This window comes from Cladosporium halotolerans (assembly GCF_011745625.1).
Source record: "Cladosporium halotolerans strain TM138-S3 chromosome Unknown Sca5, whole genome shotgun sequence".
NCBI lineage: Eukaryota > Fungi > Ascomycota > Dothideomycetes > Cladosporiales > Cladosporiaceae > Cladosporium > Cladosporium halotolerans.
The window spans coordinates 369,733-385,071 of record NW_027191456.1 but is presented as its reverse complement, the minus strand read 5'-3'; the positions used below and the strand labels follow the sequence as shown (position 1 = coordinate 385,071).

Sequence of the window (15,339 nt, the reverse complement as noted above, 5' to 3'; positions counted from 1 at the left end):
TGTGCTCTCCTTTCCACCATGTCTTCAACAATGACGGTCACGAAGACCAACCAACGGGCGGCTCAGTCAGCTGGTAGGATGGATCACAGCATATACCCTCCCATAGAGCGTTTCCAGACGATAGACGGTGTTATTAGGAGTCATGCACGTGAGGGAGGACAGAGTCCGCTCGTGTGCTATCCCGTGCGCGGAGCGTCGGATTTTGAAGAACACACAGCAGTCGAGGTCGACAGACATACAGACATTGCCGCACATTTCTACATCAGTAAAGGATTAGGCCCAGCAGTAAGTGATTGAGATCAAGCGGAAGCGTAACTTCAGCTAACATAAATATCCAGGATCCATCTCTTGAGCAAGCGCCAGTGATTGCACTATTAGCAGGTTCAAGCTTCGAAACAATCTTGACCTTCCTTGCACTCAATAGACTCGGATATGCGGTGCTATTTCTTTCGACACGCCTCACTTCGAGTGCTTATGCCAGGCTGCTGGGCATGGCTTCTTGTCACCACCTCATCATAGCCGAGAGTTTCAAAGCTATGGCTAATGAGATCGCCGCCGAACGGCCAGGCTGCTCCAGCACATCTCTCCTTCATCGAAGCGACTGGCACGATCAACCTCCCACTAGCCCTGTCCTTAGACAGCAAGGGGATGCCGCAAAAGAAGGTGGCAAGATCGCATGGATTCTGCACTCATCCGGTAGCACAGGCTTTCCCAAGCCCATCTTCTTGACGAACCTCCAATGTCTGGCAAATTTCAAGAAGAGCTTCGCCTTGCGTTCCTACTGCACTTCGCCACTCTTCCATTCTCATGCCCTCATGGAATTTGGGCGAGCATTGTATACAAAGGCCGCGATGTTCTGGGTCAACCACAGTCAGCCAATCACCAGCAGCAATCTACTGGAAGCAATGCAGACAGTAAAGCCACAAATGGTTAGCGCTGTGCCATACGTGCTCAAGCTTTTGGCAGAGAAGCAAGAAGGTATCGATGCTCTAGCGAGAACCCAATTGGTCATGTACGCCGGAAGCAGCTGTCCAGACGAACTTGGCGATCGCCTAGTTGACGGAGGTGTCAACCTGATTGCTAACTACGGCGCTACCGAGACCGGACAGATCATGACCTCGTTTCGTCCACAAGGCGACAAAGAGTGGTCGTACATGCGGTGCTGGTCGCCAGTCGCGGACCATGTTCTCTTCGATGAAATTGCCCCGGGAGTCTTCGAATGCGTCGGGCTCGATGGCCTACCTTCGAAAGGCCCTAGCAACTCAAAGCCACCTTTCAGCGACAGCAACCCGGAAAACAGTTTCCGTACAGCAGATTTGTTCACCAGGCATCCGGACCCTAAGAAGAGCAACTACTACAAGTATCTAAGTCGACTAGACGACCGTATCACCCTCGTCAATGGCGAGAAAGTGCTACCAATCCCCATCGAAGGAAGCATTCGTCAGGCAGAGATTGTTCGCGAGGCAGTCGTGTTTGGCTATCAGCAGACTATGCCAGGATTGCTCGTCTTCCGCGCTGAGGACAAGGCTTTGAACCTCTCTGATGAACAATACTTGGACGCGGTCTGGCCAGCAATTGAAGCTGCCAACGCGAAAGCGGAGACGTTCGCGAGAGTCATCCGAGACCTGGTCGTCATCAAGAGTGCCGATTGCGTCTATCCCAAGACGGACAAAGGCACCTTCATCCGGGCTCAGGTCTATCAACAGTTCGCCGAAGATATCACTGCGGCGTATCAGCGACTGAATATCGAGGACAAGGGCAAGGCAAAGGTGGAGCTTTCTGTCCCAGAGCTGGAAGACTGGCTTCTTACAAAATTTCAAAACGATCTCCGGATCCCTTTGCCGGACAAGACGGCCGATATCTTCTCGGCTGGCGTTGACAGTCTTCAAACAACAAGAATCTGGCGGGCGATCAAACAAGAGCTTGACCTCGGTCCAGGCTCGGAAAAACTCAGCCAGAACGTGGTCTTCGAGAAAGGTACTGTTGAATCTCTGGCGCGGCATTTGTATCAGCTGCGAACAGGTGAGGAGGCCTCGAAACAAGAAGATGAGACTGCGATCATGCGGGAGTTGATCGAGAGGTATTCTACCTTCACAACTCACTTCCCCACAGCCACGTCGCAGCCTGAGAAGGAAGTGGCCCTGATAACCGGAGCCACAGGCAACCTGGGCGCATTTATCGTCGCCGAGTTGGTGAAGAAGCCTTCTGTGGCCGAAGTATGGGCTCTTGTGCGCGCTCCTGGCCCGGCCGTAGCAGGTGCAAGATTGGTGCAATCTCTTGAAAGCCGTCACATCAAACTCACCGAAGAAGATCTGGCAAAACTCCACGCAGTCCCCAGTGATCTCAGTAAACCCAACCTGGGACTTGCCACCCACGACCTCAACCACCTCCTCTCCTCCCTCACAACCGTCATCCACAGCGCCTGGGCCGTCAACTTCAATCTCGCCGTCCGCTCCTTCGAGCAACAACACGTCCGCGGAACCCACAACCTCATCAACCTCTGCCTGCGCACCCACCTCCCAGAGCCCGCCAAATTCTTCTTCTGCAGTTCCATAAGCACAGCCTCAGGCACGCCCAAGCCCGCCTCCATCGCCGAATCAGCAGTCGAAGACCTCCACCACGCCCAAGCAATGGGCTACGGCCGCAGCAAGCTCGTAACCGAGCACATCACCCGCAACGCCATGCGGCGAGCCGGCCTGCACGCCCGCGTGCTCCGCATCGGCCAGCTGAGCGGCGACCGCGCCAGCGCCCTCTGGAACGACACCGAGGCCATCGCGCTCATGGTCCGCAGCGCGCTGGCCGTCGGCGCCCTGCCCGCCCTGCACGAGAACCCAAGCTGGCTGCCCGTCGACGCGTGCGCCGAAGCCGTCGCGGAGCTCGCCCTTTCGGCGCGCCCGAAGGCGAACGCCGACGCCGACCTCGTCTACCACCTCGTCAACCCGCGCACGTTCAGCTGGGCCGCCGACTTCCTGCCCGCGGTGCGGCGCTGCGCGGCGTTCCCGGCTTTCGACGTCGTGAGCCCGCAGGAGTGGCTGCGGAGGCTGGCGCGGAGCGAGCGAGACGCGGCTAGGAATCCTAGCATTAAGCTGCTGGACTTTTGGCAGGGGAAGTACGGGCAGGCGGTGGGGGCGCTTGAGGCTGAAGCGGAGCCGGTGGGGCTGAAGTTCGAGACGGTGAGGACGATCGAGGACTGCCCTGCGCTCGGGGCCGTGGAGCAGACGGTTGCGAGCGGGTTGGCGGAGAGGTACGTGGAGCAGTGGATGAGGAAGTGGAAGGCGGAGGGGTAGGCAGTGGTGATGAACGCTCTCAAATACTGTTTTTCAAGTTTTTGATAACGACTACTTTACGATGCAATCTCTCGAACTCCTGAGTCGGATGTCTCCCATGATCCCTCACGCCCCTCCGGTGACAATCTGATGTCCGTAGTCGCTGCATTAACCGTAACCGTGTAAAAGAAAACAAAAAAAGACCGACCGAAGCTTGCTCTATTGTTGGTCCCCCGCAACGCCCGCTAAATCCACGTGTACCCAACAGGAAATGCTGATTTACACGCCGGGCGGATAGGTGGGCATGACGGCCGGCGTCTCGAAGCGCGTGGTGAGGCCCTCCCAGCTGTAGTGCACGGGCTCGTTCTCAGGACGCACGATATCCCACTGGTTCTCGCGCTCGGCTTCGTTGCTCTTGACCACGTAGCCCGCGTCGGGGCAGCCGTCCATGATGTATTTCCGCTTCTCTTCACTCCGCACCTTGATCTCGCAGTTGAACGGTTTCGACATGGTGATGACGTACGGGTTCGTCTCGTACCACGGCACGGGGTTGGCGAGGCCTTCGGCACCCTCACGTCGCTTGACGGTGAAGGACCAGAGGAGAGCACCGAGGAGGGTGACGAGCTCGGTCTGGGTGAGATCGACGCCAGGGCAGGCACGGTTGCCGTAACCGAAGGAGGTGTCGCCACGCAGGTTGGGGAACTCGGTCAGAGGCTCCTTGTAGGTCGGGTAGGCGGGATCAATCCAGCGCTCGGGCTTAAATTCAGTCGGATCGGGGTAGAGAGACTCTTCGCGGGAAATGAGACTGCAAGGTGTTAGTTCGGCGTTCGTGCAAGCTCAAGCAGGATTTTACATACTAGTGGTTGGCGTGAACAATAGCGTCTTTAGGGATGAAGTAGCCCTCATAGACATCATCTTCGAGAGCGACGTGCGGCACACCGAGGGGAGTCGGCTGGCGCCATCGCAGTATTTCCTTGACAGTGGCACGCAGCATAGGCAGCTGAGGCATGTCTTCGAGCTGAGGTAGACGGTCGCCACACACGCGGTCAATCTCCTCTTGAACCCTAGTCTGCCAGGTGGGGTAGTGGCACATTGCGGTGAAGAAACAGTGCAGAGGTCCGCCGATGGTCGCAATAGCGACGAAAGAGCTGGAACCGATGGCGTGGGCAGCTTCGTGCCAGTTTAGAGTAATGCTGGCCTTCTCGCTCTCGCTCGACAGCCAAAGCTTCGCCCAGCTGTCCTCGGCAGTTCCGGCTGCGATACGGTCCTTCACGTCTTGAAGAGCCTCGTAGAATGCGTCCTTGACCCTGTCGAACTGCTTGTTCTCCTCCTGCTTGAAAGGAGAAATCGACTCAGGCAGATTTTGCAGGAATGTCAGCTTGTTGATAATGGGACCAGCCGGAGACACGGTCTTCAACAGGTATGGGACCATGGTGAGGAGCTTGGTGCCGTGCGCTGGGTCACCCCAGGCAACGCTGGCAATAGTCCTGGCGCCTAAAATGTCGTTAGCGAAATGCAATCAAATTGGTTGAGGCTGGTTAACACGTACAGTGAACAATGAGATGCTCGGACCATTGCTCTGGGGTCTCGATCAGGCGCCTCAAGGTCTTCTTGTTCTCAATCACAGGCCAGCCGTAGAATCCCCTGGGGTTGGATTGCCTCATGATCATGTGCATGAAGTTCTTGTACCGGCGGAAAGCGTCGCCGTATCCCATGAGCGGAAGAAGCTCAGAGCCATATTTGACCTTCACGGCGGCGGGAAGGACGTTGCGGTCGCAGTACTTGCGCTGTCTCGTCACGAACAGGTCGCGGGCAATTTTGTCGTTCTCAACCCAGATGTGAATCGTGCCCATGACCTTCCACTCGTAAATCGGTCCATATTTCTTGTGCAGAGCACCGAAATGCCATGCTGCTTTGACGCCCTCGGCCGGAATATCCCAAAATCGACCAGCGTAAGGAAGTCCTAAATCGGTGTTAACGAATATCAAGATGTGGCGACCAGCTGTCTCTACGAACCAGGAAGTCTTGGTAGTGGTTTGACTCCAGGCGGAAGCCTCTGCTTCCCCGAAACGAAAATGCGTGCAAGACCGATCAAAAGCAGCAGAGACAAGGCCCAAACGAACTTGGATTGCGAGACGTCGGCAAGCAGCTCTGGTGTTAGTCCCGATGTTTCCAGAAACGCCGAGGCGTTGCCAGAGGGGAAGAGCATCTGCTCCTGGGCCGGTTGAATAGACTGCGACATGATTACACGACCAGTTAACCTAGGAGAGGAAAGTAGCACGTCGACTCCACGAGGCGGACGATATATTGTATTGCTGCGAGAAGAAAAGTGGGACCGCAAGGAATGTCAGCACCGCCTACCGGACGTGATAGCTGAGACAAGCAGCCCAGGGCTTAGCGAAGCCTCGACAACCTTAGCAGGACAAAAATGGACATCCCTAGTGCTGAGAAGAGGGGACCCGATACAGTGTTGTGCGATCGCCAGCTTTCCAATAGAACGCGCTCGACATGCAAGGCACCTGCCACTGGTTGGACAAGAGGGAAGGCCCCGACGTCAGCCTGGGCAGAGGTGCCAATCGGGGCGTGACAAGACGAGGCTAAGGCGCGAGATCGCGAGCCCTTGGGTGCCAAAGCGGTAGCGGGTGATCCTCATCAGCCCACTAAGCCTGCGCCTCTCGACCAGAACCTTGCCCACACCGCACCAACACAGCTGACTACATGTTGTTGCAGCACGCAGCACGCAGCACGCATGCACGCCAGAGGCATCACGGCGTGAGCCCCGTTCGCTCGGCGATACGCGCGCAGAACATGATGTCGTATTGCACTGCCCAGAAGTGTCGAGTCTGCCGTTCACAGCACGCATTCGTGTTCCTCGCGGGCAGCTGCCGGTTCTGCCGGGTATGGAGATGTACGGTACACGAAGCGACGATGTTGGTGGCCGGGGCAAGGCAGTGGCGCAAAGTCTCGCGCGGAGCAATAGGCCCCAGACGTGCGAGAGGCTTGGAGGGCGGGCAGCAAGCGGGGCACGCGGGGGCCTGTCTCACGGCTAGCGCGCGGGCTAATGCGCCGCCTCGGCTGCCAACTATTTTAGGCGCGCTTCGCCATCGCTGACTGCACGCAGGCCCTCTGGACGCCCTTCTTGCATCGCAGCGTAGCCTGATCGGCACGCCATCAAAGCCTGCGGCACGGGTACCGAGCCCTCGGTGCCCAGAGACTCGCTCCGCTGGTATCTTACGGCTCCCCATGTCCCGGGAACGAGGGCGATTGCTCCACGGATCACGGCGCTTCCTTAATTCCGCTTGGTGCAACATCTGCAATAGCATGCAGCGACTCGGCGACGGCATGGGTAATCGGCACGTTGAGACATCCGCTCACGTGGCGTATTACATCAGAAAGGCTTCAAGGCCTTCTCCGACCGTCGGTTGGAAGGTGGACACGGCCGATATATATAGGTCGTCGGTGAGCACCGTGCATGTATCTTCCGACTCTCTCCCAATCTCACGCGCGATGCCTGCATCGTTCGGTGTGAGAATGCTTGCTACATCTTCTCAGCGTCGGGCTTTTCAGAGCGCGACGACCCTCGTCGATAAGCATGGCGCTATTGGATGCGGAGATTTGTCGCTAGAGAGCTTTAGGCATAGGAGGTGTAGTGCCATTAAGCATGACGTGGGGTTTCCCTTCTCGGGGATAAAAGCCAAACGGCCTGCCTCTTGACAGATTCCAAGTCACCAAGGAATCTTCCGACTACCCGTCGGAAAGTGGGGATGTCTAGGATAAGCATGATTGGCCGCGTACACGGCATGCGGACATCGGCATCTTCATTAACCGCGAAATACCTCTTTCCCTGCAGATTGCCGTATCAGTGCTCGGCAAGTCAATCTTGTGTCGATCCTTGGGATGCCCAATTCTGCGGATGGGTCAGTGTCACCGCTTATCGATACGACACGAGTTACGAGTCTCGAGTTTCGGTTGGAGTCACCAGCATCCTCCTCTCAGTTTCACCGGAATGGATAGCTGTTGTTTCTGCTCAAGCCGTGGTCTTCTGAATCAAGAATGCGTGTGATAAGGGCTAGTAGTTATGCGATGGTCTGATCGAGTTGTACGAACCAGTCAGCCATCGAAGCCACTTCCCGCGAAGTCATGTCATGGCGCTGGTCGAGGCCATCACGTCGAGTTTGGATTTAACCCTGCCAACATCCGGTCCTTGCGCTTTCCTTGCCCGTGCGTGCGCTTTCCCTACCCGTGCACTTACTCTCTCAACCGTGCGCAACTAACACACTTTCCATTGACAAGCCGGACAGTATCATGGCCGAAGTGTGTTCTCATTTCTCCGAAACCTTCGATGAGACGCCTCGACCGCCACGTGGTGGAAGGAACCATGAAGACATCAGTCGATCGCCGAAGCTCTGAAAACAGCAAGCGCAAGGCCAAAACCGAAAAGGAGCTCAACGCTTTCCGCTGATCTTCGGAGTTGACGTCCGGGATTTGTTTTGATGGCAACTTGGAGCTGTGCAGACCTCGCTCGTCTTCTCCATGGGCTGTCCATTTCCAAGAGCAACGTCTGGCTGGATCTTGCTTGTTCGAGATCTTCGGCAGAGCAGCATACTGCCCTGGCGACTTCTGGACTTCTAGCGGTTGAGCATGAGACCGAAAATACAAAGGGCCCGACGGGCGGAGGCCTTGGGCTTTTCTCCATCGCTTCCAGTCGGAGCCTGCTGTCGTCAAAGACAAGGGTCGCCGAAAGAGCTTGCGATCCAGGTCAAGGCTGAAAAGCTGTAAATCATGCTAACGCTTGTGCTTGCACGCAAGAAGAAAAAGTATCGAAGGCACCTTGAACCTCGACAAAGCACTGGGCGTCGCAAATGGTCATTAGCTGCACAGCTGAGCACAGAAGCCATTACCAACAGCCGAGTTTGCGAGCAACGGGGTACCCCAGAAAGCAGAACCAGCTCAAGACAGGAGCATGCATTGCTCTCATGGCGTGAATTAAACCTGGCCTAATCAAACAAGGCTGAATGGAGACTCGTCCCGTGAGTGAGACGTCATTGATCGTGAAAGACAACTACACATACGCTTTTCCGCCGTTCAAGAAAACGAGAGAAGAGCAAGAGAGTGCGCAAAACATGCTCGTGGATTTCAGCCGTTTGTGCGCGCTCCAGGCCGTTCGCAAGAAGGGACAGCGCAAGACTGGCCCCATGCACTCGTCTTTATCCGGCGAAATGCTCGCTACCTGCCAAAAGATAGCGGTGTGAGGCGGCACTTACGACGACGATTTCGTCTGCAGCAGGAGCACAAGCACTCGAGATCCCGGACTGCCAGGATGTTGTGTCATTGCTTCCGCTTTCCGCTGTTCGCTTTCTCTAGGATGCGAGTCCGCATACACCGGATTATGTCGGTGAGGCAAATGTGAGCGCTCCCAAATCTGCAGGAGCTCTGACATATCGACATGTACCATGGATCAGGTTTCCTGAGAAGCTTAGTTTCGTGACGGAGTCACGCCGACATGATGAACTATGACGGCTCGAACAGCGTTGCATTCGGCGAATCAGCTGGTCAAAGTGAGCAGCACTGGCAGAAAGTGATGAGAGGAGTTTGGTACACCTGGTCATGCTCTTTGTGGCTCTTCACCGCCTGCGAAAACAATTGGTCTTGAGGTTGTAATGGCGGTAATGCAAAGTGGAAAGCGACCGTCGGACCCAGAGTGCTTTCCCTTCTAGCTTATACGCTTGAAGGCTATTCGAGTCCAGAAGCCTTAGAGCTCACAATCATGATTATATTCTGCGGTGGTAATGCAGTGCTTCCCAGTACGTGGAGCTGCCGATTAAATCATGTTGAAGCTTTGCCGGGCATGGTATTGGCGGCGGGGTCCAGCTGACAGCACGCCACGACATCATGGAGGGCAAACATGCATCATCAGCCACCATTACGTTCGACCCTCCGACCACAGAGAGTAGGCGGGTGGTACGAGTCAAGATGTTCCTAGAGGCGCGGATACTGCAAGTTGCCCGCTGGCGAAGCGTTCACCGAGAGGGTGGTCAGACGAGGCAATCTCAAGAACTCTGAGAGCAGCTTCCTTGCCATCGACTCCAGGGCCGGTGTTAAAGACGATCAACCATGAAGATCGTTACGCGCTTGCGGCCACTCGAAGTGGAAGTCGCGTCAAGATCATGATCCAGGGTCTCAGGAACGGCCCGCGCCTGAGCCGAGCCTTGTGTCGCCGACCAGCCTCCAGCGTACAACCCCTGTCCCCTGACCAACGCGCTGATCTAACGCTCGCCCCTTGACAATGGGTCCTGCTATGTCTTGGACATCATTTCGCAACGTCTACAGTGAAACCTCTCCATTGACATGAGCAAAAAATATCAAAAGTCGTGTCTGCAAAAGATCTCGACTCTGCCGAAAGAGCCCGGAGTTCCAGATCCGGTCCATATTCGGCTTAGCATGCGCTATAATCCTATTCTCGGCGTATCGGCCTCGCCAATACGAAGGGGGGCAGAACTCTAGCATACCACGGCACAAGCATGAGTGGCGTCGTCGATAATATAAGCCACGGATGGCTCACGTGGAAGGGAAGTATCTCTCGTTTCTCAGCTCTATCGTCGTTCACGTTCAGGCATTTATATCATTTGCATCGCGGTCAACCTCTTGTTAATATTGGAAGCTATTCCGCTACTCTCTTTACATCCTTTGCACGCATCAACTAGTCCTTTCCCACCGATGGCCCGCTTATTGCTTAATCTCTGCACTCTCAGCGCAATTTGCACGAGTGCTCTGGCACTACCTGTGCAACATGGACTCCAATCACGAGCGACTCTCAACCCAATCCTAGGTGGACAGAACTTCCCCGATCCTGGAGTTATACGAACAGGGCAGGGCTGGTACGCATTCAGTACAAACTCTCCCTTCAACGGCAAGACGGTCTACATCCAAAAGGCGTTCACACCAGATTGGAAAAACTGGCAATTCACACCCGGGGACGATGCGCTTCCAAGACTCCCCAGCTGGGTCGACATGGGAAATCCCCGAGTCGTAAGTTTTGATCAGATAATGATCGTTCATTCGGCATACTGACTTCGATGTAGTGGGCGCCAGACCCCGTTCAGCTGAATGACGGATCATTCATAATGTATTACACTGCCGCCCTGAAATCGAACACGAGATTCCACTGCCTCAGCTATGCCAAGAGCAGAACCGTCACTGGGCCGTACGTGGACGCCAGCACCCAGCCCTTCATCTGCCCGTTAGCTCAAGGAGGTGCAATCGACCCTGCCGGATACTTTGACCCCAAAGACGGTACACGCTGGATCACCTACAAAATCGACGGGAATGCCATTGGTCACGGCGGTGAATGCGGCAACACCGTTGCACCCATTGTCCCGACCCCCATTCTGCTCCAACAAGTTGCGCAAGACGGCTTCACAAAGATCGGAAACCCGGTGCAAATCCTGACTAATGGCCCATCTGACGGCCCCTACGTCGAAGCACCTTCTTTGACGAAACTGAACGGAAAATATGTGCTCTTTTTTTCGCCACAGTGCTACACGTCAGACAAGTATCGGGTGGAATACGCTACTGCGGACTCCATCAAGGGACCATATACCAGACGAGGTCAGCTACTGGCCACTGGTCGAGACGGACTTATGGCTCCAGGAGGTCTCGATGTTGCGATCAATGGCGATCATGTAATCTGGCACGGCGACTTCGGGAATGGAAGGGCATCTTACACTGGTATTTTGACCATGAACGGCAATACCGTGACGGTACGGTACTAATGGAAGGGGTCTGTTTTTTTGCATCTAGTTGTCTTTTGGTCTTTTTGCAAGCGATGGCGTTGACGGACATACCGGTGGCCTCCCTTTTTCTGGATGGCGTTCTATAATCTCTGACAGAATCAATGATTTATAAGCTGCTTTATCGACACTCAATCGTTGACGAGATTACATGCATCAAGCAGCCTTCCCACTCATGTCTACGCCGTACTTCTCCGCCATCTCACCTACATCAAGAGCTACCAAGAACCTACTAACACAGTTGTACGCCGCTACCGTGCTCGTGATCTCAACGACCTCTCTCTCTGTGAAAAAGCTCCTGAGCCGCTCGAACACAGGCTCGGGCACAATACATCCGATCGTCATCGCATCGGTATACTCCAACACAGCCGAGTGCTTCTCATCAAACAGGTTCCCTCCCATGGTCTTCGCCTCTTGTCTCCTCGCGACCTCCTCGTTGGCCCGCGGCCGCTCCTTCAAGTGCTCGATCGCCTCGGCGCTCAACACGCCGGACTTCTCCAGTATAGGCCTGTGCGAATCCCACTCGTACCACGCTTTGTTGAGCACAGCCACTCGGCAGATGGCCAGCTCGCGGATGCTGTCGGGCAGGGAGGTCTGTGTGCGAATGGCGCCCAGGAAGCCGTTCCAGCCGTTCGCGACAGGGGGCGCGTGCAGCAGGGTCTTGTCCAGGGCGATCAGCTTGCCGCCGCGGCGGTCTTTGACGCGTTGCACGACCGCGGCGTCTTCTTCCGTCTCCATCTTGGGGTCGTCGGGGATGTAGGGGAGACGCATGGTTGTGGGGTCCTTTGGGTGTGGATAGTCTGGTCGATCGGATGAGGGTATTGCACTCTGCAGCGGACGGAATGTGAGAGAATAATCAATTGAGAGATGAGGTATACTCCACCGAGCTATATATCGCAAGAAAATGCCACCAGCCGAGGTCTTTCCTATGAACCCAGTCAGATCTGAATGATGGCTCACAACTCTGGAGCATCCGCAATCGCAGACCCCTCCTCCACAGCTGTCTCCGCATTCGGCAGCGTCGGAGTGGACTTCACCGAAATTTGGATCTTTTGCAGCGAGCCCCGGCGGCTGCACGGTACTGAATAGCCGTCAGATCCATCCGAACATGATGAACAACGACCGTGCAAGATCCTTGCAGAACAAGGCAGCCAAGCAAAACGCAAAGTCCGCCAAATCTGCGAAGTCGAACGCTGGCAAAGCACCCAGCAAGGCTGAGGACCGGCCGCCGCAACAAAGATCTAGCAAAATCTCCCGAGCTCTGCAACAGAAATGCTTGAACATCTTCCGTGATGCTCTTTGGACGGGTCCAGAGGATGTCGCTGCCGTCCAAGAAGTCAAGGGCCACCTGTACAACAGAGACTTCCATCGAGCGTTCAGCAGCGAGGCTTACCTCAGGGCTTACGCGTTGCGATGGAGCGCTGCGCGAGCTCTTGGGTATCTGCAGGTCTTTGAGGACATTGACGGATTCTTGACCGATTTGCGAAAAGGGACTGTATCAGGTCAACCTCTCAAGGTTCTCTCTGTCGGCGGCGGCGCGGGAGCTGAGCTCGTGAGTATCGCTGGGTGGCACAATTTCACAGCCGATGCGAGAGACTCTGAGCCCGAACAGGCCTCTCTTGACGTGAAACTCGTTGACATCGCTGCATGGCAGCCTATCTCCGATAAGCTGTGTGAAGCCGCCACTTCAATGCCTGTCCTATCAAAATACGCATCCGCCGCATTGCGTGAAGCCAACGTTCCGATGGTCAGCAAAGAGCACTTCCAAGCTACATGCGATCAAGCAGACGTTCTCGAATGGAATGAGGAAACAGTTGCAGCCCAAGCTGGTTCAATCGACTTGGTGACTATCATGTTCACTCTCAACGAGCTGTACTCGACCTCTGTGCCGAAGACGCAGCGTCTCCTCAAGAGTCTGACGACAAACATGCGCGAAGGGGCTTATCTCCTTGTAGTCGACAGCCCCGGGAGCTACTCGACTGTTGCAATCAACGGTGCAGAGAAGAAGTATCCGATGCAGTGGCTGCTCGACCACACGCTTCTCGGCCGCCAGCCCGAAACCGCGCTGTGGGAGAAGGTCCTCACAAACGAGTCACAGTGGTTCAGACTTCCGGAAGGACTGGAATACGCTTTGGAACTGGAAAACATGCGTTATCAAATCCATTTGTTCAGGCGACGATCGCCGCAAACTGAGTAATAGTCGGGGTTGTGGTTTACCGTCAATCGATCTGTCAGCGGACGTATGCGGGAAACCATGTTATTTCCTCTGAAAATATATCAGGCTATTGATGGTTGCGATATTTGATTGCCAGATCGCCACAAACACTTTCGCGGTATGAAAACGATCTCCGGCTCTACAACAACATGGATTATCTTGCTACCTCTATCTGAGAGCTAATCTACTATACGGACAACTTTTAACGCACGACCTGCCTCACTTGCACAGCAAGAGCAGGTTTCTGCCACAGCGTGAACACCTTGCACTCTCGCATCCAATTCTCCGACGCCGCATCGAGCTCCATGTCGAACGACCAGATAATCTTCGCGAGTATCAGACGCATTTCCGCGTAAGCCAGATTCTTTCCAAGGCAGTTCCGAGGGCCGAAACTGAAAGGTTGCAGCGCGCTGCGCTTGTCGTCTGCGTATTCGGCGTCACCCAGCCAGCGCTCGGGCGCGAACTTCTCTGGGTCCTTGAAGTTGCGCGATGAGTGGCCTGTTGGGTAGGAGGAGACGTAGACGGATGTTTTGGCGGGGATGAAGTGGCCGCTGATGGTTGCGCCGGAGGGGGGCGTTTGTCGTGGGAAGCCGGTGGGAACGGGAGGGAAGTAGCGGAGGGACTCGGAAAGGACTGCGAGAAGGTAGGGGAGCCTTCCTACGGCCTCGATGGTGATGGAGTCGTAGGTCGGGAAAGCGGACCGGACTTCTTGCTTGAGCGTCGCGTGGACCATTGGGTTTTTCAGCAGGAGATAGGTGGCGCCGCTGAGAAGGGTGGCGGTCGTTTCGCTGCCTGCAGTTATGAAAAGCAGGCAGTTGGAGTTGATCTCGTCTTGAGACATAGCCAAGACCTTACCGTCTCTGCCTTCTTTCGTTCCATTATGGGCTAGAATGTGGGAGTAGAAGTCAGGGCGATTGGTTTCTGTCTGAGCTCGTTTCTCGGCTCGTGCGTAAATCCAACTCGCGTATTCCATACGCTGTCGCAAGATGCCGGTGTCAATGAGTCCGAGAAGAGCGCCGACATATTTGAACCATGGGTAGTGGGATATGGTAAATATGAGCGGAAAGCTTTCGAGCATTTTAAAGACGAGACCGACATATTTGTGCGTGGCTCGAGACTGGAGACAGCCGAAAGGTTCACCAAACAACAGATCCGAGATTATGTCGAATGTTGTCCAGTTCTGTACGTGTAAGCATGAGGCCAGTAGTTTTAGAAGAAGTGGTATTGACGTACGTACCAATCCGCAATGTTCTGCGGACTGTTTGTCGATGCTACCGTATCTCTCAAGCCGTCAACGAGCATGTCGACGAATCGTTGAAGTGCTCGGCCAGAGCTTTCTCACTGAAGGCGTGTGACAGGATCCTTCTGCCGCGTGAGTGAACCTCATCATTGCCGAGCAAGATGGAAGGAGCGCCATTTGCAGCCTTTGGATACCACACGGGATCTTTCGCCATGTTCTGCTGCCCTTTGTGCTGACCGGTTCTGAAACCATAGATGTCTTGCCATGCAGTCTCACCTGAAATGAAGGAAAGATCATTCGGGGAAACCCTCACTACTTCACCATACTTGTCGTGCAGCCGAGTCACATTCTCTTTGGTTGTTCCGCGCAGCATGTGATAGATTGACGGTATCCTAGTGATGGCATTGATCTTGGGACCAGGAATGTGGCGAAGCGGGTGGAAGTAAAGCGAGTAGATGACATCCCCAATCAGATATAATGCAAGCTGGATTTTGTCAGACTATCTATTTGTCTCCACAAGAGATATCCTTGATGCTCCATACCAATGCCAATGCAGTGCCGATGAGACTCCATGGCTTGCTTGATTCCGGGGTTGCTGAATCCATTTTCGCTGGCTTTCGAGGTGCTGGATGTGTTGGGAAGTGACGATGACGAGTCCCTGAATTCGGCTTCCTCTGGAAATACAAACATCACCTGCTCAAGGAGTTGCGATGTTCGCGCCAAGAACTTTCTGTTGCAACTATTGCTGATGAGGGGCAAACGGCATGCATTAGCCGAAATTTGAGACGGAGGCGAACAGGAGCCCCGGCTCGAATAGCGCGGTGTCGC

At 54.9% G+C, this 15,339-nt stretch overlaps 6 protein-coding genes across 6 annotated transcripts; 3 read left to right on the top strand and 3 right to left on the bottom strand.

Annotated features, from left to right (window-relative positions):
- Positions 1 to 18: 18 nt before the first annotated feature.
- Positions 19 to 3,287, top strand: WHR41_02031 (uncharacterized protein; the record flags this gene model as incomplete). Its single annotated transcript, XM_069370637.1, has 2 exons — positions 19 to 285; positions 339 to 3,287. 2 exons carry the CDS (start codon positions 19 to 21, stop codon positions 3,285 to 3,287), a joined length of 3,216 nt encoding a protein of 1,071 aa, XP_069232137.1.
- Positions 3,288 to 3,291: 4 nt separating this feature from the next.
- On the bottom strand, positions 3,292 to 5,683 carry WHR41_02030 (uncharacterized protein). The gene is made up of 4 exons (XM_069370636.1): positions 5,283 to 5,683; positions 4,816 to 5,229; positions 4,124 to 4,760; positions 3,292 to 4,071 (listed from the first exon to the last, which is right to left on the bottom strand). The coding sequence occupies exons 1-4, from the start codon at positions 5,506 to 5,508 to the stop codon at positions 3,546 to 3,548; spliced, it is 1,803 nt and encodes a 600-aa protein (XP_069232138.1). The 5' UTR covers positions 5,509 to 5,683; the 3' UTR covers positions 3,292 to 3,545.
- A 663-nt stretch (positions 5,684 to 6,346) lies between these two features.
- Positions 6,347 to 11,054, top strand: WHR41_02029 (uncharacterized protein). Its single transcript, XM_069370635.1, has 3 exons — positions 6,347 to 7,487; positions 7,560 to 10,295; positions 10,349 to 11,054. The coding sequence occupies exons 2-3, from the start codon at positions 9,984 to 9,986 to the stop codon at positions 11,036 to 11,038; spliced, it is 1,002 nt and encodes a 333-aa protein (XP_069232374.1). The 5' UTR covers positions 6,347 to 7,487; positions 7,560 to 9,983; the 3' UTR covers positions 11,039 to 11,054.
- A 158-nt stretch (positions 11,055 to 11,212) lies between these two features.
- Positions 11,213 to 11,827, bottom strand: WHR41_02028 (uncharacterized protein; the record flags this gene model as incomplete). Its single annotated transcript, XM_069370634.1, has 1 exon — positions 11,213 to 11,827. One exon carries the CDS (start codon positions 11,825 to 11,827, stop codon positions 11,213 to 11,215), a length of 615 nt encoding a protein of 204 aa, XP_069232373.1.
- A 337-nt stretch (positions 11,828 to 12,164) lies between these two features.
- WHR41_02027 (uncharacterized protein) lies at positions 12,165 to 13,253 on the top strand (the record flags this gene model as incomplete). Its single annotated transcript, XM_069370633.1, has 1 exon — positions 12,165 to 13,253. One exon carries the CDS (start codon positions 12,165 to 12,167, stop codon positions 13,251 to 13,253), a length of 1,089 nt encoding a protein of 362 aa, XP_069232366.1.
- Positions 13,254 to 13,401: 148 nt separating this feature from the next.
- On the bottom strand, positions 13,402 to 15,116 carry WHR41_02026 (uncharacterized protein; the record flags this gene model as incomplete). Its single annotated transcript, XM_069370632.1, has 4 exons — positions 13,402 to 14,451; positions 14,505 to 14,529; positions 14,580 to 14,995; positions 15,054 to 15,116. The coding sequence occupies 4 exons, from the start codon at positions 15,114 to 15,116 to the stop codon at positions 13,474 to 13,476; spliced, it is 1,482 nt and encodes a 493-aa protein (XP_069232365.1). The 3' UTR covers positions 13,402 to 13,473.
- Positions 15,117 to 15,339: the final 223 nt, after the last annotated feature.